This window comes from Archocentrus centrarchus, chromosome 17, assembly GCF_007364275.1.
Source record: "Archocentrus centrarchus isolate MPI-CPG fArcCen1 chromosome 17, fArcCen1, whole genome shotgun sequence".
NCBI classification, from domain to species: domain Eukaryota; kingdom Metazoa; phylum Chordata; class Actinopteri; order Cichliformes; family Cichlidae; genus Archocentrus; species Archocentrus centrarchus.
The window spans coordinates 11,722,419-11,750,251 of record NC_044362.1 but is presented as its reverse complement, the minus strand read 5'-3'; the positions used below and the strand labels follow the sequence as shown (position 1 = coordinate 11,750,251).

General features: G+C 41.0%; 2 protein-coding genes across 4 annotated transcripts; one reads left to right on the top strand and one right to left on the bottom strand.

Moving 5' to 3' along the window:
• The first annotated feature begins 37 nt into the window (after positions 1-37).
• On the top strand, positions 38-16,622 carry znf644a (zinc finger protein 644a). Of its 2 annotated transcripts, none has more exons than XM_030751622.1 (6): positions 38-258; positions 7,844-10,286; positions 11,543-12,136; positions 12,749-12,874; positions 15,492-15,594; positions 15,712-16,622. In XM_030751622.1, the coding sequence occupies exons 2-6, from the start codon at positions 7,847-7,849 to the stop codon at positions 15,905-15,907; spliced, it is 3,459 nt and encodes a 1,152-aa protein (XP_030607482.1). In that variant the 5' UTR covers positions 38-258; positions 7,844-7,846; the 3' UTR covers positions 15,908-16,622. The 2 variants fall into 2 exon arrangements, with proteins under 2 accessions (XP_030607482.1, XP_030607481.1); XM_030751621.1 differs by having other exon boundaries at positions 38-319.
• An 11-nt stretch (positions 16,623-16,633) lies between these two features.
• Positions 16,634-23,418, bottom strand: LOC115795631 (DBIRD complex subunit ZNF326). 2 transcript variants are annotated; one of them, XM_030751623.1, is made up of 11 exons: positions 23,267-23,418; positions 22,840-22,922; positions 22,142-22,235; positions 20,954-21,395; positions 20,771-20,834; positions 20,590-20,656; positions 19,389-19,536; positions 19,187-19,247; positions 18,951-19,081; positions 18,772-18,861; positions 16,634-17,045 (listed from the first exon to the last, which is right to left on the bottom strand). In XM_030751623.1, exons 1-11 carry the CDS (start codon positions 23,341-23,343, stop codon positions 17,025-17,027), a joined length of 1,278 nt encoding a protein of 425 aa, XP_030607483.1. In that variant the 5' UTR covers positions 23,344-23,418; the 3' UTR covers positions 16,634-17,024. The 2 variants fall into 2 exon arrangements, with proteins under 2 accessions (XP_030607483.1, XP_030607484.1); XM_030751624.1 differs by having other exon boundaries at positions 20,628-20,656; positions 20,790-20,834.
• Between the last annotated feature and the right edge of the window lie 4,415 nt (positions 23,419-27,833).

Below are 27,833 nucleotides of genomic sequence, written 5' to 3'. Positions count from 1 at the left end.
AACCATTACAAATCTCTCGGGGGGAGCATGAGGCCGAGTCGAAACAATACGCGACGAAATAGTACGTGACGATAACATGAACTATGGCTATAGCTGTTATATAAAACAGTCAGGGAATTAAACGCAATTATTTGTCCGATACCTTGTCTTGTTACAGTACAGCAAATTACATTTACGATTACCCGTGCGAAAGAAATGATCTGTCCCACACCAGACCACCACGGAAAATGGCGACTGTGAAATAGATGGAAGACGAAAGTAAGAAATTATTCAATGCAGCGTATAAATTGCGCCCTGTTTTCGTCCACACCGCTCAGAGGTAACGTTTGTTTGTTTTTCATCATTTGGGATGGTGTTTGTATTGTGAATAGCGAGTAACGATTGCCATTAGCTGGAGTTTAGCCTGAGGAATAGGTTTTGGTGTGGAACAGCCTTAATGGAATGGTCTGCAGCTCCTGCAAGCAGCATCCAGCAACACAGCGTGATATAAACGTCAAAGAAATGTAACGATACCTCAACCGAACATTAGTCAAGGTGATCGTATTTGCTCTGAAACAGGGCACCTTTTGAAACATACTCCAACTATCGTGGGTTGGCGTGAAACTGAACAACTGTGCTGAAAGTTTTAGCTCTGTACAAAATCCAGCACCGCTCATCAAAAGCTATTTGTGAGGTCCATCCCTGTGCAAATTTGGTTCTGCTACGTAGATGTTACGAACACCTTTATATGCCACAGGAGCATTCACTTGGTATGACACTTTTATTGCCCTTCAAATCCAACACCTCTCGCTCCTTCGACCTTGTAGTGTTAAAAATGGGCACAATGAATCATCTGAGATCAGGATCGAGTATATTTTGTGTTTAGCTTTATTTATTTTGTAGGCAGTAAATGCTGATTGAGTCAGGAAGTCAACTCTGGTAGCTTAACCAAACTCAAAGAAACACATTTAAATAATCAAGAACTACCAATTGCACATTTTAAAAACGTATAAATATTCAATGTTAGATTTGTAGAAGACTGAATAGGTCTTTGTTTCTACTATCTGCTAAAGCATGCTGCAAGCCGCTTGTATCAACAGTGCTAGTAACTACTTATATTTGCATTTTTTGGGCTGCTGTTAATGATTTTTCTCATTAAATTTCCGTTTACTTGGTTGCTTTTTGTAAATTTTAGAAGGCGGTTTCTTCAGTTGCTTATATTTCTCTAATTGTCCAAAAACCAACCTATCTGTAACATGTAAGGTAAAGAAAGGACTGTTTAGATGCTGGAATTGAAAAAAGCTGCAGACAATCAAAATACTCAATAAAACAACAAGCAATGGCTACGTATTGTAGTGGTTAACACGTAAAAAAAACAAACAAAAAAAAAAGGTAGGAGACACAAATCTCCGGAAGGGTTGTGTCAGGAAGGGCCTCTGGCATGAAATTCTGTGGCAAATCAATGTGGACCCATCTCCTGTGGTGACCCCTTGCGAATAACGGAACAGAGAAAAGAAACTTTTAAATTAAATGATTAATTTTATTTCAGTTGACCAATGAGTCCAACTCTGTTTGGTAGCAGCTTCTTGTAGCCCCTATGCTTATTACACCATTTTGTCCTGTCTACATTCTTGAGTTAAAATACACATTTATTCCTGTGCAGCAATGTATGAAAAAGCTAAAAATATTAGCTAACATTAATGTGCAATTTACGCTAAATGTTACTGCCTCATGAAGACTGCAAGATTTTTTACGTCTTTGTTTAGGAAAGCATCAGTTCTTAAGTTAGTTGGTTAGTTTTTATGTAGTCCACTTTTTGTAATAGGGGAACAACTAAATCTGCAACTTATTTTTACCCGCTATTAAAACTAGAACTGCTACTGCTGCATACTCTCGTGTGGTTTTTTATTTAGCCGTTAACACAGTGCCAGATGTTGTGTGCTGCCAATAGTTAAGTTACACAGTGCCCTCTGGTCGAAAAACTGTGTAATGTCAATACTCATACCATGGTTGAAGGGTGTTTCTCCCGTCTCTTCTTTAGTTTTTAAATTATTGGCCGTTATAAATGCTGATACTAATAGGTCGGTAAATGGCTAATATTGGCCCACTGAGAAATCAGTTGGGCTTTAACCAATCAAGCATGACATTATGACCACCTACCTAATATTTTATTGGCACCTTTTGCTGCCAAAACAGCCCTGACCCATCAAGGCATGGACTCCACTAGACCCCTGAAGTGCTGTGGTATCTGGCACAGTTAGCAACAGATCCTTAAGTCCTGGAAGTTGTGAGGTGGAGCCTCTATGGATCGGACTTGTTTGTCCAGTAGTTCCCGCAGATGCTCGATTGGATTGAGATCTGGAGAATTTGGAGGCCAAGTCAACACCTCAGACTTGTTGTTGTGCTCCTCAAACCATTCCTGAACTATTTTTGCTCTGTGTCTTGCGCATTATCCACAAGTAAAAGGATCTACATGGTCTGCAACAATGCTTAGGTAGGTGGCATGTGTCAAAGTAACATCCACATCAATGTTAGGACCCAAGGTTTCCCAGCAGATCATTGCCCAAAGCATCACACTGCCTCCGCCGGCTTCCCTTCTTCCAATAGTGCATCCTGGTGGCAGATTCCCCAGGTAAGCGACGTACATGCACCCGGCCATCCACACGATGTAAAAGAAAACATGGTGGCTCAGACCAGGCCACCTTCTTGCATTCCTCTGTGTTCCAGTTCTGATGCTCATGTGCCCATTGTTGGTGCTTTCGGCAGTGGACAGGGGTCAGCATGGGCACCCTGACTGGTCTGCAGCTATGCAGCTTCATACACAACAAACTGTGATGCACTGTGTATTCTGACACCTTTCTATCAGAACCAGCATGAACATTTTTGGCAATTTGAGCTACAGTAGCTCATCTGTTGCATTGGACCATACGGGCCAGCCTTCACTCCCCACGTGCATCAGTGAGTCTTGGCTGCCCACGACTCTGTTGCTGGTTCACCACTGTTCCTTCCTTAGACCACTTTTGATAGCTACTGAGCACTGCAGACCAGGAACACCCCACAAGAGCTGCAATTTTGGAGATGCTCTGACCCAGTCTAGCCATCACAATTTGGCTCTTGTCAAATTCGCTCAAATCTTTACGCTTGCCCATTTTTCCAGCTTTTAACTTTGAGGACAAAATGTTCACTTGCTCCCTGATATAGCACCCTGAGGCAACTGTTTGTTGTGATTTGGCGCTATATAAATAAAATTGAATTGAATTGATCTATCCCACCCACTAACAGATGCAATGATGAAGCGATAATCAGTGTTCTCCACCAGTCAGTGGTAATAATTTTATGCCTGATCAGTGTACTGTATACCTGACTGTTAATATAATATGTTACGTGCTGCATATTTAAGTTATAGCTAGCTGGAAACCATGCCTGCCATGTATCGTCCGTGACTAGTACTGTACTAAGCAACTGTTAAACAACTTGTGCTTAATTTATGCTACCGCGGTTTTGCCCGTTTGTGGAGGTACTTGCCTACAGAGAGCATATGGAGAGGGGTTTTCAACCACCACAAAAGTCCTCCAAAATCCTAACGGCTCAGTGTTCAAAGTGGATACAACGCATGAGTCGAATGCTGATTGGTTGACAAGTGGGCTGGAACAAGGAAGGGAGCAACAACAGAGTTCAACAGGAACAGGAGAAGCATGTAAAAAAATATAACAAGATCAAACAGTACAGCATGAAAATTACAGACAGTGGCTGCAGTCGACACTTTTTATTGCTTTGAACACTCGGTTTCGTTTCAGCTATTTGTATGTTATAACTTTGATCTTCACTGCAGCTAGCTATTGGACCAAAAAACAGCACAAGTAAGAATATCCCACAGACTGGCTGTACCACATATTTTTGATACTATCACCATCTGAAAACAGACGTTCTCTGCAGGTAGATGGACACTCCGAAGCTGGCCGAAGCATGGATTCCCAATGCGCTACCCCTGCTGATCCATAATTTCCCCATAAGTTTTGTACTCCTAGCCTTCATTGTTGGCTAAAATCAATACTGTTTGACATATTATGTAAGTTAGTATCATGGATCATATTAGCTGAGGAAAACATTTGGCAAGCTAGCCAGCTAGGTTTACCACTTGAATAATACTATGGTACGAGTACCCGCAGACTGTATATAAAAGATAAAATTAGCCGCCCATTGGTTAGAGAACTCCTGTCGTGAAACCTCAAGCTGAGCATTTTCACCATTCCCATCTTGGTATTTTGAAACCAGATGTCCTGAGCTAATCTGACACCGCACACTCATTCATTAACGACTTGTATCAAGTCATTGGTTTACACTTCCCAGTCTACATGTGTTTTGTATTCTTGGAGAAGGCATTTGACTGTGTCTCTTGTGGTGTCCTGTGGGGGTGCTGTGGGAGGGTGTCTTGCATGTTGTTACAAGTCATTCTGTCCCTGTACAACCACAGCAAGAGCTTGGTCTGCATTGTTGACAGTAAGTCAGACTTTTTTCCGATAGGTGTTGTACTCTGCTAGGGCTGCCCTTTGTCACTGTTTCTGTTCATAATTTTTATGGACTTCCACCTTGGTGGCCTCAGGATTTTGTCTGTTTTTTGCAGATGATGTGGTTCTGTTGACTTCATCAGGTGAAGCAGCGGTAATGAGAATTAGCACCTCCCAAGTCCAAGGCCATGGTTCTCAGCAAGAAAAAGGTGGAATGCCTAATAAGGCATTCCACGCCAGATTAGGGACAATCTGCTGCCCCAAGTGGAGGAGTTTAAGTATGCCAGGGTCTTGTTAATGAGTGAGGGGAGAGGGGAGCGGAAGATTGACAAACAGATTGGGACCACAGCTGCAGTGATGCAGATGCTACACTGGTCCGTTGTAGTGAAGAGAGAGCTGAGTGTAAAGGCGAAGCTGACCTCAGGATTTTATCTGCTTTTTGCAGATGATGTTGGTCTACGTCCCAACCCTCACCTATGGTCACAAACTCTGGGCGGTGACAGAAAGAATGAGTTTGCAGATACAAGCGTAAATTATTTTTCTCCAGAGGGTGGGTGGGCTCATCCTGAGAGATAGGGTGAGAAGTTCAGTGTTTCTGGAGGGATTCGGAGTAGATCCACTACTCTTCCACATTGAAAGGAGGTAGTTGAGGTGGTTCAGGCATCTGCAGGGTTCTAGCCAGCGATTGGATCGCCTGTCGCTGCACCATGCTGAGGTCATCTTGTGCCAGGCTGAGAATTTCACTGGTTCGCTATCTATTGGAACTACTCTATCACTGCAATTAGCCAGTGGGCACACACTCTGCGCACGCCACCCCATCGTCGATACCAGACTGATTTTTTTTTCTTTCTATGGCTAGATTGCTGCATTATAGTATTATTTCACCGCAATCTGCAATCTACCACTGGGCACGGCCAGTTTCATTCACAATGTACACACGCGATCTCGTGATGGTCCTGTTCACGCTTGATTTTAAGGGCAAAATAGTGACTAGCATGAAACCGAGGGGGAAGTAGAGCAAAAAGGGAGCTCAAAGGATCATTTTGGGCTTCTTATTAAACATAAAATCCCAGGAGCTTGTCTTTTTTTTTGTCTTAGACTCGCAAGGATAACACGTGTTGCTTAAGGAATGTTTATTAACAATAGCTGCAGGTAAATGTGCATCTTATTTTTAGAGCGTCGTAACACAGACTAGAGGGACCCACACTCCTTATCATCGTCAAATCATATGGTCCAAGGTGCCTTCAATGACTTGCAGGACCAACTATTATCCCAGAATATTATATACATAATATTATTCAACTGTTCACCGTCACTGAATTAGCAAGATGGCATTAGCATTAGCAAGCTACTTATTAGCAAGGTAATAAGTAGCCCCCCCCCCCCAAAAAAAAACAAACAAACAAACAAACAAAAACAAACAAACAAAAAACACACATGCATGCCAGACTGAATTTGTTTTCTGGCTAGAACCGTGATCTGATTATAATGCCTCTTGGCCACCTCCTGGTTGAGGTGTTTTGGGCATGTCCTACTGGGAGGAGGCCCCAGGGTAGACCCAGGACACGCTGGAGAGATTATATATCTTGACTGGCCTGGGAATGCCTTGATGTTCCCCTGGATAAACTGGAAGAAGTGACTGTGGAGGTCTGGGCTTCTTTGCTTAGGCTGCTGCCCCTGCGACCCAGCCCTGGATAGGTAGAAGAAAATGGATGGATGGTTTGAAAATACCCACAAGAGAACACTAAATTCTAGTTAACTGTTACCTGACAAGCGAAAGGTACCTGGTTCAATCCCTCACTCATACCTTGCCTCAGGTGACCTCAATAGCTCATATGATGGTGGGCAGTGTCTCTCAGATGTTTCACTCATTGGCACCCATGCCTTTTTTCACACTTTGGCTCATGTGATGACTTGTATAATCACTAGTGGGTTAATGGCCCTCAGGACCACCTCCAAGCGGGACAGCCCCCACTGTACCAGGGACTCTGACAGTTTTTTTAGAACTACACAAGCCTCTTGGATGACAGACAAAACTTCAGCAAAAACCTAAAGAAGTCAAGTTGCCTTCTTTTCAGGCTCTCAAGATTTAAATTTGGCACTTTGATTGTAAAGTTAGCTACCTCTCTCTTTCTAGACGCAGTACCTGCAGCATGTAGTGCTAAGTCTGAAGGGGCATCCACTGAGGAAACGATTGGCAGTAATGTGGTGATCAGAGACCATAGAAAGTCAGTAACATTTGGCGGCTTCAAGTGATAATGGGTGAAATAACTGCTGGCGATGCTGATTTGTCATGTCCCGAGTTAAACTTATCTCATTAAAGTACCTATTAATGAGAGCGAAGGATACTGTTGATTGACAAATGAAGGGTAGTAAATACATCAGGGTGTTATCTAGGTAACTGGAGCCTTGTGCACCCTCTAGTGACCAGCCGTGACAATATAAGACAAGAATTGCTTCCTGTGTGGATGCCCATTAAAGAGGCTACAGCATTTACTCCACCACATTTATTTTAATACCAATTAGATCTGGTATTTTGTGGCGGGTGCTGTGAGAGTATGGGGTGTCTGGCTTGTCGTTAGGAGCCATTCAGTCCCTGTACAACTGCAGCGAGAGCTTGATATGCATTGCTGACTCGTTTCTGGTGGGTGTTGGACTCTGCTAGGGCTGCCCTTTGTCACTGATTATGTTGATAATTTTTATGGACAGAATTTCTAAGTGGAGCCAAGTGGTGGAAGGCTTCCACTTTGGTGGCCTCAGGATCTTGTCTCTGCTTTTTGCAGATGATGTGGTTCTGTTGGCTTCATCAGGTGGTGCCCTCCAGCTTGCACTGGAGCAGTTTACAGCCAAGTGTGAAGGGGCGGGAATGAGAATCAGCACCTCATTTACTCCACCACATTTATTTTAATACCAATTATTTTTCTGATATTGATTTATCATGGAAGATATCATATATCATATTTACTAATTTTTATTTATTTCTAATGATTAGCCTAGCAGTAAGCAAGTAATTCACTTGTTTGTGTGCACGTAAAAATATATAAAGCCAATATAAGTCTGAGCTATAAAAAAATGCTAGGTTGAATACTACTAACATGCTAAATGCATGGGATGAAGTGAAACCTCACCATGTAATTTATTAACACAAAACTGTTACGATTCTTTTATTTACACATATTTATCTGCATGCTGTGGAGAGGAAGTCCAAAAAGCTACATCATTTCCAGACCAATGATCTGTTTTCAAGCCAGAGTTAAACAGTTTAAATTGTCACATCTAATTTGGGATGTTAATACTATGTAGTTTGTGTCTGAGTATATTTAAGAATGCTTTTTTTTTTTTTTTTTTCTTTTAAGGTCATGGCAGCAGAAATGTCATGTCTGACAGGTGTTGATGAAGATGACAAAGATGCAGATCCTGAAATCAATGCCCTCACACTCCTGCAGGAACCAGTGAGAATGGCACAAGAATCCGCTGCTTGCACTGATTCCTTTGGCAAGCCTTCCCCAAAACAAAACAGTGTCCTAGATGTTTTGTCAAATGAAGATATGTTGTCTCCGGTTGGCCTGGGAAATGGACCTTCTTCCCATCAGGCTACACAAGCCCATGAACTCAATAGCATCTCCTCTGAGAAAGAGGAGGAAAAGAGCATCACCCCTCTAAAAACTGTACATGAAATCGACACCGCAGGAATTTGGGGGTTTGATGAGTCACCTGAGAACTCGTTGGATAATTTTAGTAGCACCAGTGACCTTCATTGGGACCCTCACAAAGAGTTTATGCAGTTTCTTTGGGAAAACCATAGTGATTCCCCTGGTGAGGAGACTAAAGAGGAACTGACTCCTGCCAATATCCAGAGGAGAAGAAAAAGGAAAATGGACATGGTTGTCATGGTGGATCCTTCAGAAGACCTTTACCCTGAATTGAGCCCCAAGTCATCTGAAGAATTGTCTGAGGCTGAAGGCCAAGAAGACTCCATTCCCGTCAGAAAAGTCAGAAAGTCAAGGAAATTCTCCAAGTCACAGTCATCACCAACAGGGAAAGTTTCCAAGTATCCCAATGGAACAGTAAAGACCATAAAAGAAATTCTTTACAATGGACCTGCAAGGAATTCACATGATAACAATATAAGTCATGGACTTTCTCCATTGAAGGGAAGGCTCACAATAAATTCTCATTCTGAGGGAAAGCCATCTTGTTACCCATGCTCAAAATGTAAACTCGTATTCAAAAAGGAGCATCATTTGCATCGTCATATGAAGTCTCATGTTGACCTTCCCAATATTTCACCAAAGCCCTTCATATGCCGAGAGTGTGGCCAGTCTTTCAGACAAAGTGGTTTGCTTATTGACCACATGTCCATCCATAAGGACAAGAGAACAAGACTCACTGAAGAGATCAAAGGCGTGAATGATCGTAAGAAAGTTGATAAAAACGCAAAGTTTTTCTGCCCTCAATGTCCGTTTGGAACAAACTGCCCGAACACATTTGTTCAACATGCAAAGACGCACGAGAAGGACAAGAGAAAATTTAGATGTGACAAATGTAGCTTCAGAACTCTTAGTGAGAATGATCTTAGGAGACATAACATTATGCAGCACACTGTTATTACGGTTAGAAAGCAAGTCCAGGAGGATGACCATGGAATCTTCTCATGTGATATTTGTTCTTATAGAGCTTTTAGCAAAAATGTTTTTAAGAATCACCTTCTCAGACGCCATCAACAGACTTTTGAGGAATATGAAGCTGTACAGCTCAGTGAGAAAAACGCACAACTAGCTAAGGAGCAGCAAGTGCCTACTTGTAAAACTCCTGTCGAAGATGCAGAGTTTACGTCTAAAATCTCAATCAAAAATCAGATCTCCTCTAAAAGAGCTTGTTCGCCTAATGGGTCCAGTGACATTTCAGACTTATTTAAAAATAGCAAGCTCAAGAGAGGCCCCAAGTCTCAAGTAACAGAATCAAAACTGGACAAATCTATTAATGTTCTTCTGTCTCGACAAAGACATGGAAAGAAGAATGCAGAACAGAAGAAGGAAAGCAATAATTGTAGTACACCTGTTCAGGACAGTGACAAAGATGGTTGTGATGAGTTGCTTGAAACATTGACAGTCAAGGATGAAGAATCAATTTTATCTCCAGATGGCCCCAAGGTGATGGTAGATTATTCAACAGTTAAAAAGACACCATCTAAAAGAAAGATGTCCACCCCATATCGCAACACTTCCGACCAAGACTCATGCTTCATCTTACCAAAACCTTTGCCAAGTCCGAAAAAAGTAAATCAAGAAGAAGAAGTGGCCAACTATGATGAAAAGGAATTTTTCCAGTTTAAAGATATGGATGCAAACAGTAATCTTTCTGATAATGGTATCAAAAAAGAAAAACAAAACATAATTTACACCTATAGTAGAAGAATGTCCATGAGGGGAGCTCTGCAAGCATCTAAAAGGCTGTTTGAGAAAATAAAGACTGAAGAAGAACAGAATGACCCTGAAATCAAAGAAGAATGCATAGAAACAGAAGTATTTCAAGAAACCTTTGAATCCCATCAAATACCATTGGGGGAATCCTTCGCCGACGATTTGTCAGAGTTGGAATCGGACCGCAAGAACTGTCCCTATTGTCCTGCGGTATTTGAGTCAGGTGTTGGATTGTCCAATCATGTCCGAGGGCATCTTCATAGGGTTGGGCTTAGCTACAATGCACGCCATGTTGTGTCTCCTGAGCAAGTGGCTTGTCAAGACAGGAGGCCACGAATTCGACGGAAGATGTCAGCATTACGCCGATTGAAAAAAGGTACTTGAGTGTTTATTGCATGTTCTTCTATAAAAGAAAAACTTGTGCATTATAGCTTTCTGTTACAGCTTGGTTTTGCTATAAGTTTTATTGGTTATAATTGAGCACTGGGAGATCTCACAACATGGTGCCATGAAAACTAAACCATCAACACATTAATCAAATTACATAAATATGGACAGAAAGGTAGGAACAAGCTAGGCTTGCTCGGTATTACTGTATACCAGGGTATTTAGAAGTTCTGGCATTCAAGTTTTGGAGTCACATAACAACTAGTCATGTGACATTGACTTGACCACCATTTGGGATGTCAGTCTTGTAGGGTCAAATAAATAAGGCCCCAGTCACATAGGCCTAGAGACTGGTCATTGACCATCTGGAAAGCCGAACCAGTTGACGAGTGGTTGCTTGGAGTTTGATAGCATTTGCTGTGAAATCGATTGCTAAAGCCCCAGTCACATAGGCCTAGAGACTGATCTGTGACCCTCTGGAAACGAAGACGATTTGCCTTAAAAGTAAACATTGCACTTTTTGAAATATGTTGGCTGCAGTGCCAAGGCACAACTTTACTTTGAAGGTGAACATTCTCCAGTTTGTTTTACACAACAGTCCTTGCTCTCCTCTGCATTCTCAGTGAGCTTAGTGCAGCAAAACATCAACCAGTTCTCCTCCTCCTGCCAGTTCTAGTTAAAGTGGCCCCACAGCTTACAGTGGCCCTCCAGAGTAGAACAAGGAATACCATCCAAGATGATGAACTGGAGTCCATCCAACCATATGACAAACAAATCTGTAGGGAAACATGAGATGAGGATAGACTAGAACTTCAAAATAAGAGCAAGGGGAATGTCTACTGAATATCATTGATTGGAGATATCATGGTTCTTGGATGGTAGGAAAATGATTTAAAAAACTAAAATGAGTGACCAAATATACTTTGGCTTGTCAAGCGTAAATTAAGTTTATGTGGAAAACACTATTGACACATTACTTATACATTACTTATACCTCCCCTGTTAGACTTTTTTTTGTTTGGTTTTTAGTCGTATAGCTGCATCCAAGATGCAAGATGCAGTCATTCTGGTGTGATATGTATCTGTATAAAATCAATGGATGGAGCTGTGAACATAGAAGCCTAAAAGCCAAGTTTTAAACTGGATTTAAATTATAGGTTACAAGTCTTTCGATGTTTCAAAGTTTAAATGTCTGATATTATATGTCTAATGTTTTTGTGTCTAATTTTATTTTATTTCTCTCAGCATTACAGCTTGAGTCGGACTCTGAGACTGTGAAGAGCATCCATTCCTGTCCGTTATGCGGGGATTCATTTGATAACAGGACTGGGCAGTCAAACCACATACGAGGCCACCTCAAAAAGCTTGGTAAAAGCTTTGCATCAAAGAACAAATCACCATTACTTTTATTGCGAGAGCTGATGAGAGACAAGAAGGAGTTCCAGCGGGCTCTCCAGATTGTGGGAAAGAGACGGAACCATTTCCACTACAGTGCTTCTTCAAAGCTGTCCAGTGCTGATCGTTTCACATCGCCCCACACTGGAATCGCAAAAAGTAATTCTGATTCAAGCGTTTGCACTGAAGCCAAACCACTGATACCCACCTTTTCTTTAGCAGACATTGAACCTGAAAAAAGGCAACTGGAAGCGAATTTGGATGTTAAAAATTCGCTCTCAGGCACAACTGCCTTGATAGGAATTCTAAAGAAGAGGAAGTGTCAGGAAGATGCCAGACTAAAAGGATCCTCTCAGATGTCCAGAAACATGATAACAGTTTCTTCAAACAGTGAAAACAATTCAGGAGCAAAAATTGCATCTTCACTGCCAAACCAAATATCTGGTAAGTGACAGTGTATTGGATTACTACTGAATTTAATTGTCTTGGCAGTTTGTGCACAGTCTAGTGATTTGGAGCAGTTGTTTTTAGGTGAACAACTGAGCACAGATCATCCATTTTGGTTTTTTTTTGTGCGTGTATGTGTGTGTTGAAAGTGAGATATCATCAGCATAAAGGCAGAGAATAAGATTTTGCCTTCACATTGAGCCTGAAACAGAAGTGCATGCTGCACCTAACACAGATTGTTATTGCCTTGTTTTGTCTCTTGACAGTTAAAAGTGTCATACTAAGGAAAATATTGATATTCAAGAGTTTGCAAGACATAGCATGTTTCAATACATTTCTTATTGCTACAGAGGGCTTATTTGTTTAAACCCTTTCAAATTGCAGCTGTGTTATGTTACTCATGTGTGTTAGGGAGTGGTCCTGTCCTGTTTCAGGAAATGCCACAAGTCCTGTTATAATCCATATTTACCTTTAATATAATGTTAGAAAATAATAATTTCACCTCTGATCTACTTTGAAACAGTCTAAGTTTGATTTTAGACATTGTAAACTTGCCAGTGTCTGGTACTACAGTTCCTCTTCTTATTGATTGTTTTTGTCTTTCCACAGAGAAGGGTGAATTCAACAGGAAGGTGTGCATCCATTGCAATGCAACATTTCACAGTGGAGTTGCACTGTCTAATCACCTCCGGGCATATGCAAAAAGAAAAAGGATTGCCTTACTCGAGGGAACCAGTAAGTGCCACTAGTAAAATCTTAAGTTAGACCTAGGGTGCAACCACTTGTATGCATTCTTCTTAAAACCTTTACAGTTACGCTTATCATTCACACTACTATGTCCCCTTAAACTGCTAACCGAGTTTTACTCGAGAATTTTGTTCTAGTTTTGTTCCTGAGTAGGTCTTATCAGTCACCAAAACTTAAGCCAAAACACTGCAGCTAGGCTCACAAAACTGTTATGTTTTCATTCTTCCTGTGTGGATGCTCCTTTCCCATGGCCATGTTTTCTTGTGGTACTGGATAATGCACCCTGTACCCCCGTTGCAGCTATGGCTTTGCAACAGTTCCCAGTTGGTTTTCTGCAGCCAAGACCATAGCTTTAGTAATGGTTCCACTTTAGACAAAAAAAGGAAAAAAAAAAATCAACCTTTGCCACAAAATTCATCTTCTGCTCCCTTTTTACTCTAGCACACACATACTCACTATTCGTAAATGGTCATGTGAAGTGCTTACAGCCGTTGAGTTTATTTCTCATGCTATGTTAAAACGCTCCTCTGGATGAAGATTACACATGCAAACAAAAAGCAATCAGATGCTGTAAACTGGTTAAGCTACACGTATCTTTGAAACCAGTTCATAGGTGTGACCGTTCCTGAGCAAATTTCTTTCGTTTTTGTTACTGTAGAAGTGGTATAGAGGTACAAGTTCCTGCCCACCATCACACAAAGGAGTGACCTCTGATTTGGTTGTGTGTTCCAATAAACACATTTTTTGGAATTGGAACAGGTCCCATTTTCATTGCTATTCTCCTGATTTTTACTGGTACATCTTTGAAAAAAAGATCCAAGTCCTTCTGCTTTGTAGAAATGGAGATTTCAAAACACCTTCTGGAGTTGCATTCTCGTCCAGGGCTGGTCCAAAATTTTTAGCATGACAATCGTATGAAAAGGCCTTTAGAAATTAAAGCAAATGTTTAAAGACTTAAAGATGTCACATTAAGTTTTTTTAATAACTGAACATAGTTGTGGTTTCTCACCAAAGCACATTGAGGTGTCAAACATTTTTCCCTCATCTTGGCTTGTTACCAAATGTCAGTCAGTGGAAGCGCATTAAACCATCACACATAATCTTCACAGATCACATTATCATCAAAATATTGGTTTTCATATGCACCTGATGCAAACAAAGTGGGCACCTGCTCATAAAAATTGCTCTGCTGCTAGATAAAACCTCCAGATGACACAGCTGAGTAGTACCTTTTAGAATTGTTTATTTTTGCATAAATGTAACCAAAAACAACTTCAAATGATCCAATACTATCTGTGCTGCTCACAGATGATATTGGAGTCAGATGTTTTTAATCAGTGGGATGACAATCAGGTGTGAGCATGTGCGCTGTTGTAATTTAAGAACAGACATCTGTCTGAATCTGATCGTGTGGTCAGGCATCATGCCAAGAACAAAGGAGCTCTCTGAGGAACTCAGGAAGAGGGTTGTTGATGCTCATGAGGCTGGAAAGGGTTACAAAATTATCTCTAAAGAGTTTGGACTCCACCATTCCACAGTCAGACAGATTGTGTACAAATGGAGGATATTCAAGACCACTGTTACCCTCCCCAGGAGTGGTCGACCCACAAAGATCACCCAAGAGCAAGGTGTGTAGTTCATGTGATCATAAAGGAACCCAGGGTGACGCCGTTTTCACACTGGCAAATGTTCATCAGACTGTTATGAGACCGCCAAACAACAAGGCTGTGCGTGGCAGGGAAAGGAGCAGATGGCCGTATCATGGTCTGGCCCTAGCTTGCTGCATGTAGGCCAAGATGATTCTCCATCGCAGATGGAACAATGACTTCTGAGTTATACCAGCAAATTCTAAAGGGAAACCAGGACATCTGTCTGCACATTGAATCTCTAGAGAGAAAGTGGGTCATGCAGCAATACAATGACCTTCACACTAGTATTTCTGCCTTAAGGTTAAAGAAGAATGAAGGCAATGCAGCCAAGTCAGAGTCTAACCCTAATCCAGCAGTAATGTTGCAGCAGTTACTGAAAGCAAAGGGCACATATTTTTGTCCCTCACAGATATTTAATGTTGGATTGCTAAATAAAAAATGACAATGTAATTTTTTTAAAAATCTTGTTTAACTGGATTCTCTTATTCTGACATGTTTTAGGTCATATTTATGCAAAGGGTTCACAAACTTTCAAGCATCACTTTAGATAAAGCAGCAGAAATCTCAACCTGATAAAACTGTGTAGCTGGAAACCAAAAGGAGCTGTGATGTCCAAATCTTAGTTATATTTAGTGCACCAGTGGTTATTTGTGTCCTCCCTGAGGTAGGAATGTAGGAGGGCATCAGTTTTTCACTCTGCAAGGATTTTAATTGCAGAGCGACCTCTTGATGGCTTTAAGCTGTCAGGACCCGCTTTTCCTGCAGGCGCAGATCATCACGCTTTGATCGAGGTCCCCGCCTTAGCCTCACTCGACCATGCATAATAAAGCATAAGTCAGAAATGTCCACACATTCAAGGCCATTCAAAGAACTACTGCTGGAACATCAATGCACAGTTTTCCAGTGGTCAGCTGCAATGTAAAATGTTGGGCTGTAAATGAAATTGTGTCTTTCAGCAATTGACTGTAAAGCAGTCAGGACACGCTCAAGGCCTGGCTCAAAAAAGAAGACACTGCCCTTAACTCAAACACCAGAGGAAATGTACAGGCTCACCTGCAGGTAATTTCCTTTTTTTTTTTTTTTTTTACTCCAATTCAATTGTTTCCCAGTCTCATGCTGCCAGATAACCGGTGGTCTGATTGTGTATTTATTCTGGTTTTCTTCTCATCTTTCCAGGTTCTGTGACCTGGTCTTCCAGGGTCCCTTGTCAGTTCAGGAGGACTGGATTAAACATTTACAGAGACACATAATGAACACTAGCGTCCCGCACACTGGGCTAGGCATGGTAGAGGTCACCTCATTGCCCACAGACACCCCAACCTTCAAGACTGACCAGGACAGCTCTTTGACAGTCACACATGCTGCCTCATGAGGCCAGTGGGGACCTTTTTAGATTTCACTAGACTGTATGTGTATGTATACTGGATGTTATTTCACTTTTTTTAAGTCAACAAATTACTGGCCAAAAGTACAATATTACTCAATGTTTGAGATATTGTACACATTTGGACAGATGAAAAAAGTCAATTATTTTGGATATTGTTACCTTTTGTCTGTTTTTACATGGTCCATTTTTTTTGGAATACAATTCCAAGTGGACAAACTGTTTTGTTTTATGCAGTAATGTAGTGTGGAATCCATTTCTAATGAAGACAACTTTTACCTCAGATTTCTCATGGTTTGAGTCAGTTTCTGGGAGCACTTCTGTATCAATATTCACATAAATCCATGTTTCCTATGTACTGCAACACGGTCAAATCAAAGCCCACAGTCTCTTTTCAGGCCAGAGTTACTGAGAGAAATATTTTGAATCAAAGTGCAAAAAGGAAAAAAAAAAAAAAATGTCTGCAAACTTGTCATGCATAGAAAAAGTGTTTTATAGTATTTCAGTAACTGCGTCGTTTCTAACAAGATTTAAACTGAAGGTGGTTGAGGAAGAAAAAAAGAGAGAGACCTAACACGCACAACCCGTGCTGACCAAGCCCTTCATACATGTCACCTATATTTAATGTTTAAATATACTGTTTTGAAATAATTTAATTTTAAATGTACTATATCACACAGATACAATGCTTAAAACATTTGTGTTGTTCTAAATAAAAGACAAAGAAACAAGCTTGACTTTTTTTTTTTTCAAATTATTGTTGCATTCATGTTTTTTAAAACAGTAGCACATTTGACGTGTAAATTACAAAGTAGTAGTGTTAACAAAACTGCAAATGTGATCTTCTACAGGCAACCAGATGCAGATTATCTGGAAGTAGGTGGAGTCAACGTAACATGAGGCAGCTGTGAAATGGCAAACTACATATAAACAAAGAAAAGCTGTATTGTGTTCACAGACCCACAACAGCATGTCTGTTAGCATTACACTCAGTACTGGGACAGCAGTTGTGCGCGTTAAGGAATGGTAAAGTCAGCTGTCCCTTCATCCGACGTGTACAGCACCTCGGTGTGAACGACGTTACGACAACATCCAGTGAGTTCTGTCATTCAAATGGGCTGCCACCCTGAAAGAAAAGAATTAGTTTAGTTAGGCATGCTGGGTGCATCCACTTTAATTACTAGTAATTACTACTAGCTGTGCAGGGTATCATTTGCTTGTGCTACTAATCAAGCATTGAGTTCAGAGAGTGGAAACGAATGCATTAATAAGATTTTTTTTACTCTGATAACTTTTGATATAGAAATATTTATTTTGCTGCTGACTTTTTATGTACATTGCAGCTTTTAAATTTGGCTGTGACATCTCACTTCATACAATAGTTTATTAAAGTTTGAGTACAAGAGAGAACTTTATTTCCCACATATTTACCTACACATTACTTCAGTGAAATATGAATCTTTTTAATATAAAGTATTCTGCATCTGAACTGTCCCCACTTACAGAAGATTTTTATTTGCATTTGAAAATAGCCACATCATAACTACTTTAGTACAAACTTTGAATTTACCAGATTTGGTGGGGTGGGGTGGGGGGTCCACATCATGGTCTCATATTAGTTAAATCAGTCAAGATACATCATACTGTAGATAACATGTGAAAAGCATACATCTCAGTAAAACTGAATGGGATCCAAATAGCCCAAAGATCACTTCATTGCCTTGAGAAACTCTTGGGTTGCTTTTGCAGTTTTCTTTGGGTCATTATCCATTTGCGCTGTGAAGTTCTGTCCGATCCGTTTAGCAGCATTTGGCTAAGTCTGAGCAGAAAGCATAGCCCTGTACACTTCACACTTCATCCTGCTGCTTCCATCAGCAGTCACATCATCAATAGGCAAGAGTGACCCAGTTCCACTGGCAGCCATACATGCCATAACATTGCTGCCAGCATGTTTGACAGATGATGTATGCTTCAGAGCATCAGCAGTTTCTTTCCTTCTCCACACTAATAAAATCATTCTGATACCTGTTCATCTTGGTTTAATTTGTCTCCAGATTCTTTTCTGGCAAAGCCTAATCTGACCTTCCTGTTCTTGAGTGTAACCAGTGGTTTGCACCTTGTTGTAAACCCTCTATTTACATTCATGATGTAAAGTTAATTATTTATATCAGCCTCACTTGACTAGATGCGAAGGGTTTTTTTCTCAACCAAGGAAAGACTTCTGTCCCAGATCGTTGATTTGGCCACTCCTAAAGGTTTTACTGTCTCTTTTGATTTTGCAGCCTAATGATGGCCTCCATCACCTGCATTGACATCTCTTTGGATCTCATATTGAGAGTATCAGTGAACGGTTACAATTAATTAGTTAATCTGCCATGAAATAATGAGGGAACAGGCCTCAACTGGCCATGAAACTGCTTGTAAGTCAATTGTCCAATTACTTTTGGGCTCTTGAAAATGGGAGACTGTATAAAAATGGCTGTAATTCCTGAACAGTTAACAATACTTTAGTTAAAACCTTTGAATTAAATCTGAAATTCAGTCACAACTTGATCGTTTTATTCAAAATCCACTGTGGTGGTGTACAGAGGCAGAGGGAGGCCACCAGTCCGTCATAGGGCTAACACAGAGAGACTGACAACCATTCACACCTACAGGCACTTGAGAGTCACCAATTAACCAAACCCCACTGACTGCATGTCTTTCAATATCAAAAGCCCAAAATGACCACTTTGTAAAAACGACTTTTTAAACATTAAAAGTGCCAGCCCCAGCTGTCTGTGATTTTGTACTATTATTGCTAAGCAGCTTTTCCAGTACACTGAATACTTTAGAAATCTCTTGCAAAATACCTTCAGGAAGTGTTCAAACTGTGGTTTTAGCTCCTTCATCATGGCTTCTGCTTTGCTGAGGCAAGCATGTCTCTGATGCACTTCAAACTCCTTCAGGAAAGTCAAATGATCAGATTAACTAGCAAAGAAATTTCAAGAAAACACATCTGGGTTATTATGCTGTAGGACAGCAGTGTTACCTTTGTGCAAAAGATGTGTTCCTCAGAGGTGATGTGAGCCTGCACTTCAGCTACAGATGTGGATATGTATACTTTGCAAGCAGCACAATGAAACATTTCCACCTTTGTCAAGTGGTGATTTTCCTGCAGCGCTGACAACACAATCAGATCCAAGTTAGTTTCTTCTTAGTTTGTCAGGAACAAAAGGTGTGCATCTATCACAGTTTCTTTCTTCATTTTTTAACAAATGCATTTACTTTGAAGTGTGCTGTCCTCTACTGCTTGGCTACAATGATGGCTTTTATACAGCATCACTTCCTATGGGGGAAAAAAAAAAAAAAAAAACTATCACAATCCAGACATCTGTTTATGGTAAAAGAAGAATGAAAACCTGGGAAAAAGAATGCAATAGTATACATTAATGGGAAATTCATGTCACCGTACAGTCGATGATCATACCTGAAGGAACGCTATGATTAGATCATCATATTTATTATTCTGCTGAATGTGCTCCAGTGTGTCCCAGTGACATTTGCTGTCCAAGTGATCCTGCAGCTCCTGCCCACTGGCAAGCTCAACCTCACAAAGGTCACAAAAGATGGATGTCCTAGAAGAAAAATTATTTCGGTAATTTAAAATATTGAGCCATTAACTACTCCAGACTCCCCCAGTAACAGTCAAAAGGTCAAACCTGGCAAATATTATGTTACAAAACCGGATTTGAAAAAAACTTCCACATCAGGATAGTCCTCAAGTCGCACTCTTCAAGTACTGCATGCATTGCCTAACGTAACTGTTGCCTCCTGAATGTATACAAAAGAGGAAACATTAAAACAGCCATAACACAATAGGACGTAAGAACATGGGCACAGGTCTGTGTAATGAGGAAAGTTTTTTTTTTAAGTTACAGCTTATATTCAGGGCTTGATAGTACACAGCATGAGTGATGCTGGCAAGCTCTGCAGATGCTGTGTTTAACCAGTCTGCTACCAAAATACAGAGCCAGCACAGCTGTAACCAAACCGCTATGGAAATTGTTTTAGTTTGCATGAACCTAACTGCGAGTGCTTTTATCTGGAATGGCTGATATCTGCATGCCTTCCTTTTTGTTGACATTTTATTCAATTAAACCCAACTGTTAGAGCAGGTTTAAGCAAGAGCTGTAGACTTAAGTCCATTTGTTCTCACACCTTAACATCTTGTGGCAACCTTCAGGCGTGAAAGAGGGAGCCAAGGTGGAAGTGCCAAACTGCAGTTCCAACTTCAGCAATAAAACAAATGTTTACGATGTGGTACGAAGCCAGAATGTCAATGACGCAGCTCATCGAGCTCACGACGCATCACAAATCACAGGTTATTGTAATGTGTGAAGTACAAAAAGAAAGAGACGTTTTCTTGCCACTGGCTGATTGTGTTACACAAGCTAATACAAATTAAAATCCAATGAGAACAACAAATGTGGCCTTGACCTCGTGACTGACAGATTATTAACTCACTGGCTTTGCTTCAGTGCAAACAAGCAGCAAAGTTTAAAGATTGACCTGCAATACCAAAACTGTATCAGAGCACACTGTCAAGAGAAAATGTGAGCATATGCATCTTTGTTCTTCTTATGGTCATTTCACTTTATCAACTTGACATCAGTAGGCCCAGTGCTTACTTGTCCATAATTACAGTTTTGCGCATATTCCTTGTCACCTTTGTGGATGGCAGGTCTCGGTCCAGGCCTGTAGAACAATTTAATACAGAAAATTACTCAGACTCGTGACATGATTAAAAGCATCTAAGTCATTCCCATCTAAGAAATAGTGAGACAAACGAGGCAAGCCGACTGCCATTACCTTTTTTCATATAGCCCACCTTATGGTGATAGTCCTGTAACCTCGGTGGGGATAATCTAATGGTCTAAAGAGGAGAGAAAGGATCAATTATAACACCTTAATTATTAATGATACCTATATTATCACATGATCTAAAAGGAAAACAGTAACTCTGTTTTACTACAAAGACTGATGTTGTGATACCTCTAGCTTATATTCTGGTAGTGTTATCTTCTCCCCATTGGTTCTCTGTCCAAAAGGTGTAGGAAATGTGGAGGAGGCATGAATAAGCCTGTCAGGGCTACCACCTCTCTGGTCCACTGGTTCACCCAAGGAGCCGAAACAATGAAGCGATTCAGCTTCTGGGTTGTAAATCTGTTCTTCAGGCTGTCTAATTACTGGACTGAGACCTGGAATTTCTGCAGGTCTGGTTCCAGTGCTAAAGTCTCTGTCTAAGGGTCCACTTCCTGGTTTAGAGTAGGATGAGTCCCAGTGTTGGTCGTCGGGACAGCCTCTCACTGGAGAAAAACACTGATGCTCCCCATCGTTATCATCAATGGGCGGGGAGAGGTTGTGGTCTTGATCCTGTGGCATCTCAGATTCAGAGTCTGATGACAGAGGTTCATAAGGGTCGTAAAGTCCAGGCCTAAGACCAGGGGGAGATGGATTACTCATTTAGAAATAGAATGCCTTTATTGTCTTTATACAGGATGTACAATGAGATTGGAGGCCCACTCCTGTTCAGTGGCATGCTGTAGAAAGTCGCACTTTCTAAAATGTAAATTAGAACTTCTAAAACTATACAGAAAATAAAACAATGTATAAAAATATATACAGAAAATAAAATGTATAAAAAGTACAGAAAATAATATATAAAAATATATATGTTGTAAAAAATAAAATAAGTGTATACACATAATAATGAAGATGGTGTGTATTGCACTTGGTGAACGAATATTGGATATTAAACAATATAGGGGTGATAGATATTGTTCAGTATGAATAATATAATATTGCACAGAGATGTTGGTATTGCACAGTTAGAGTGGGTGAGTGTGTGAGTTCAGGGTGGGGATTGTGCTGGTAAATAAACTGTTCTTGAGTCTGTTTGCTCTGGCTTTGGCACCTGTAGCGCCTGCCAGAGGGCAGCAGGTCAAACAGCTCAAAGCCAGGGTGGGAGCTGTCCCCGATGATGTTTTTGGCTCTGCTGAGGCAGCGGGAGGTGTAGATGTCCACCAGGGAGGGGAGAGGGCAGCCAATGACTGAACGTTCACACATTAAACCAAAGTGCTTGACTTTGTTTAGACAGTTTTTTTTTTCCACTTTTTAAGCCACTACATAAAAACTATAAAGGCTCAAATGTGGACCAAGACTACAGGAGACATGACTCACTTTTCTTTGTAACTTGTGCTTTGGTCCTGAGAGTCTCCATCTTCTTCACCAATTGGTTTGAATGAAGACTTCCATTTATCAACTGAGGATGGAGCTGGAGGATAAAAAAAAGAAAGACAAAAATGAAGGCAACATACATGTTCATGGAATGCATGCCTCCAGATAAGCAATCTAGTTATACTGAGCTTGCTGTACTCAAATGGCCTCAACAGTCACCAGATCTCAGTCCAGCAGAGCACCTTTGGGATGTGGTGGAATACTAACCTTCAGAGACTCAGCTTTGTCATACAGGGATCTCACATTTTGGCTTTTCTAGGAAGAACTGATTACCAATGAACTGAAGCAACGTGTGATTCTGCTGAGTATGCTTTAAAAAAATGAGATACAAGGTGTGCATGGAATCAAAATCATAACCTTAGCCATGAAACCCATGAGAGGATTCATGTTTACTAGTACCGTTTCAATGCACTGCCCTGTTTCCTGACATCTATCTCAAGATAATTCAATGTCGTGATCAATTACTGCAGAAATGGATCAAGTCAGGGAATAAAAGGTAAACAAACTCAGCAGTAATTCTTTGCAGAGTGGTTATCTGTGATGTACACAAGTACAGATGTACAAAGTAGGTTTAAAGGAATGACCTGAAACAAGATAAAGCACTGCTGTGGCAGACATGCTTCCACAGAGGTTACCTGCACCTTTCTGGGCTGGTTGAGTCTCAGCAGTCATGTCTGATGGTCCCGCTATACGTCTCATAGCATCTATGAAATCCTGGGGTACTCTGCTCACCACATGAAAGAAGAATAACCATAAAACGTGTAGTTGTGTAAACAGTGACCATAAATATAGCGGCTCAGGCAGTGAGGTTTTTACGTCCACAAACTCGGCTAGCTTAGCCATTTTTGCTGCTAGCTTTAGCTGCACAGCTATGCTCGCAACAGTGCGTTGATAACAAAGCTTGATGCGAAGTTTGCATAAGTCTAAAGACATGATTTTATCTGTAGCATCCAGTCAACAAAAAGACAGAAAGTAAACGAACAGGTACGCTATGCGAGGTTGTAATGTCCCCAAACAACAACATTAGCCCCGTTTTGAGACTGCACAAAGTACACAGGCGTTACATACCGCGTAGTCGGGATTTTTGAAATAGTCTCTTTGCCTCTTCCTCGGGGCTGAAACGCGTTTGAAATGAAACGTCTCATTGTTTCAGAAAGAGCGGATAGGCTTTGTTTGCTCGCCTGCAAAAAGGTTGGTTGGATGATATTTTCTCCAACCGACAGAGGGCAACAAAGTGCAGCAGATGATGGATCTGCCGTCAAACTCATTTTAGTTCATGGATCACATACAACCTGATCTGACCTGAGGTGGGTTTGACAGGTAAAACCACTCCATAATAATCTACACTCACCTGATACTTCAGTAAGTACAACTGATCAGCTGCTCATTGACACAAATATCTAATCAGTCAAACACATGGAAGCACCTCATATAGACATGAGATGGACGACCTGCTGAAGTTCAAATGGTGCTCTCCAGGGATTTCAGAGAATGGTCTGAAAAAGAGGAAATAACCAGAGTGGCAGTTCTCTTAGAGAAGATGTCTTGCTGAGCTGATAGGAAGATGGCAGCAACTCAACTTGTGGTGTAACCAGTGGTTACACCACAAGGTATGCAGAAGAGCATCTCTGAACACACAATATGACAAATCTTGAAACAGATGGGTTACAACAGTGGAAGAGCACACTGGGTGCCACTCCTGTCAGCTAAGGAGACTGGGGCTACAGTTGACATGAGCACATCAAAATGTTGCCTGGTCTGATGAGTCTTGATTTCTGGTGACGGCAGGGTCAGAAGGTGGTGTAAACAACATGAAAACATGAATCCATCCTACCTTGTATTATGGGTTCAAGCTGCTGGTGGTGGTGATGGTAAAATTTTATGGGGGAAAAAATGTGGGGGATATTTTCTTGGCACACTTTGGACCTCTTAGTACTAACTGAGCATAGTTTAAACACCAAAGCCTACCTGAGTATCATGGCTGACCATGTCTATCCCTTCATGAACACAGTGTACCCATCTTCCTGCTTCCAGTCACGTCATCTCAAAGTGGTTTCTTGAACATGACTGTGAGTTCACTGTACTCCAGTCATCAGATTGCAATCCAATAGAACACCCTCGGGATGTGGTGGAATGGGAGATTCTCATCATAGATGTTTAAACAACAGATCTGCAGCAACTGTGTGATGCTATCATGTCAATATGGAACAAATGTTTCCAGCAGCTTTTTTGAATCTGTGGCATGAAGAATGAAGGCTGTTCTGAAGGTAAAAGCAGAGCCAAACTGGTACTACCAAGGTGTACATACAAAAGTGATTCTCATATGGAGACGTTACGTTTTAGCTGAGGATTTTAGAAAGTTGCTTTCTGTTCATACATGATGCTTTGTTTTATATTCATCAGGTCCAACAATCCCAAAAAGCTAGGGGAAATTCACCCCAAGCAAGAGCTCAGTTTTAACTCAATTTTATTTTTAAATCTAAAGCAGTGAGCTTACATTGTGAAGACGTTCCCCTGGGCCGCAGCCAGCCAAGTGAAAGACACCTTATACCCCCCACACATCTAAAATTTGACAGAGAACACAAAGTGTTGTAAGATTACTTCTGTCATTTATAGCAGCCCATTCATAAAATAGATGATCAGGAGTTGATGTCTTTAGAAACATAAGTGCAATTATAAAACTAGAAGCACTCAGAGAGCGCAAACCTCCGCCAAGGCCATAGGGTCACTGACGCTGTAATACGTGTATCTAAATACTGTGAAATAATCTTGCATCTTTCCCAGACAACAATAACCCCCTATCCCGCAATAGTGAAGAATCCTTAAAAAAAATTCCTGGATCCAAATCGTGATCCGCATCACCGCCAAAATTTAATCAGTTCTTTCTCTTGTCATTTCCAACCACTCCACAAAATTTCATCAAAATCTGTTCATAACTTTTGGAGTAATCCTGCTGACAAACAGACAAACCAATGCGACCGAAAACATAACCTCCTTGGCGGAGGTAAATATTTATTTTTCCACATTCATTACATGCACATTACAGCTGACAAATCCACAGTGGAAAGGCACAAAACCTCCAGATGTAGTATTTGTGACTGAAAATGTAACTTTTTTTTATGATTCAGTTTGTCTAGATCTAAAAATACTTCCATCCATTTCCATCCATTAGTAAGGCTAGCATCCATCACTACACCACACACAGCAGTGCAACTGATTGAACAATTGGAGCCGTTAACAGCTTCACTGCAATTTTCACCCTCTGCAAAGCTGCGCAGTGGGCCAAAGTTGACCCACTGCATGTCTGATGGCCCAGTTCTGATATTCATGTACAGCACAGATGGTATAATGCAATGGCTAAATGTCATTATTAGGAATTTCAGTGTCACAGACCTCTTGTATTGTGTACTAAACATGTAACCTACTGTGTGTAACAAACATGTCCAACAAGTTTTCTCTGTGCATATTAATTTTCTGTAACTTTAACAAACACAGCTTTTTTGATTTGTTTAAAAATGTACTTCCCGTATGTTCCCAAAGTAACTGTGGTTAGGTCTATTACAGCAGGGGTTTAGAAGGGGCTTGTAGACTGCTGGATTCATCTGATTATTTATAAATGAGTCCTATGAGTATGTTTAACATATGAAATGACTTGCAGATAAGAATAGGGGGTTAAGGAAGCAGGAATGTGAAAACTGAAAGAAGAACAAGTCTAAGAATGAATGAGGTTCAGGATAAGCAAACAGAAACATGACACTACATGTTAGCACTCCAGAGCAGGATATCTCAAGGACAGGTGTGTTCTTAGAATTCAAAGAAAAGGACTCACACACATTGTTGCTTGTCTGCAGAATAACCACCATCAAATTTAACCCCGGTCTGATAGGAATTGCGGTTGCCACAGAAAATATCTTCTGTTGGACAATATTATGGAGGAACTCAAGACATTTCCTGTATCAGTCATTAACTTTAGCCATGTGATGACTAGAAACACATTATGTGGAGTTATTTGACTTCAGTGGAGAGCACACCGTGATCATCCCACTTCCTGGGAACTGTTGGGGTCAATGTAACATTGTCGTTTGTCTCCTGGCAACATTAACAAAAAGAGCCCTGGCACAGAGGCCTTTGTACTGATGGCCTCAAGGGATGCGTAAAATCTTTTTCTCAGGTTTCTGGTGCAGGAAGGAAGCAGAAAAGGGTGGAGGGGACAAAAAACAGTTTTTCCAGGAGGGAAAATGTCACGAACATAATAAACTACTGCACTGGAGTAATTACTGAGAAGAAGCAATCCTTAATTTTTTTTGTTCCACCAGTATATTTTCTGCTGTCCACATGCCCATTTTTCAGCCTAGCCTAGCTGTCACAGGGTGAAAGATGGGTACATTGTGAACAGATTACCTGTCTTCACAGGACTAACACAAAAAGATAGACAGCCACTTAGACATACACTTTGTCTTGGTGCGGCATGTGGAAGGTGAGAACCCAAATGCAGGATTCAGATGCAGGCAGATGGAGTGAAACATAAGCGAGCCTTTATTGTGCCTGATAACACAAGCAGGAAACAAGGCAGGCACAAAACTAAAAATGTTTTTCTGCTTCCAGCTGTCACAAGGCAACAAAAAAAGTTTAGGAACTACTTTATAACTTTACAGTAGACCCATTTTGCTTTTCCTTCATATACACACACACTTACTGGCCACTTTGTTAGGTACACTGTTCAACTGCTCATCAATGCAAACGTCTAATCAGCAGCGCAGTGCATTTAGGCATGTAGACATAGCTGAGATGACATAATAAAGTTCAAACCAAGCAACCCAAATGGGGAAGAAAGATTTAAGTGACTCTGAATGTGGCGTGGTTGTTGATGCCAGACGGACTGGTCTGAATGTTTCAGAAACTGCTGACCTACTGGGATTTTCCCACACAACCATCTCTAGGGTTTACAGAGAATGGTCCAGAAAAGAGAAATTATCCAGTGAGCAGCAGCTCTCTGGGTGAAAACGCCTTGTTGATGTCAGATCAGAAGAGAATGGCCAGACTGCTTCGAGCTGATGGGAAAGAAACAGTGACTCAAATAACCGCTCATTACACCCAAAGTATACAGAAAAGCATCTGTGAAACAGATGGGCTGCAGCAGCAGAAGACCACACCTGTGAACGAAGAACAAGAAATTGAGGCCACAATTTAAGCAGGCTCACCAAAACTGAAAACCGGTGTCTGGTCTGGCAAGTCTTGATTTCTGCTGCCACATTTAGATGGCGGGGTCAGAATTTAGTGTGACTATCATGAAAGCACGGATCCATCCAGCCTTGTAGCAACAGTTCAGGTGGTGGTGGTGGTGGTGTAAGGGTGTGGGTGATATTTTCCTGGCACACTGCATGTAATCATTGTGAGCCAAAAGCTCAGGCTTCACATAGATCTAAACGCTTCCAGACTGAAGGTTTGAACAACAATCGGAAGAAGTTTTGTCTTAAAGGGTTGGTGAGAGGTTCAACCGAAGGGCTGTACCAGGATCAGTACATGCCAAATAAAGATTTGTTTGAGCTGTGAATCATGCTGAGTCCAAGAATAAAACAATGGAGGTGGAAATGAGCAAAATAGGTCCATTTTGAAAGCAAATCTATTGATTTTC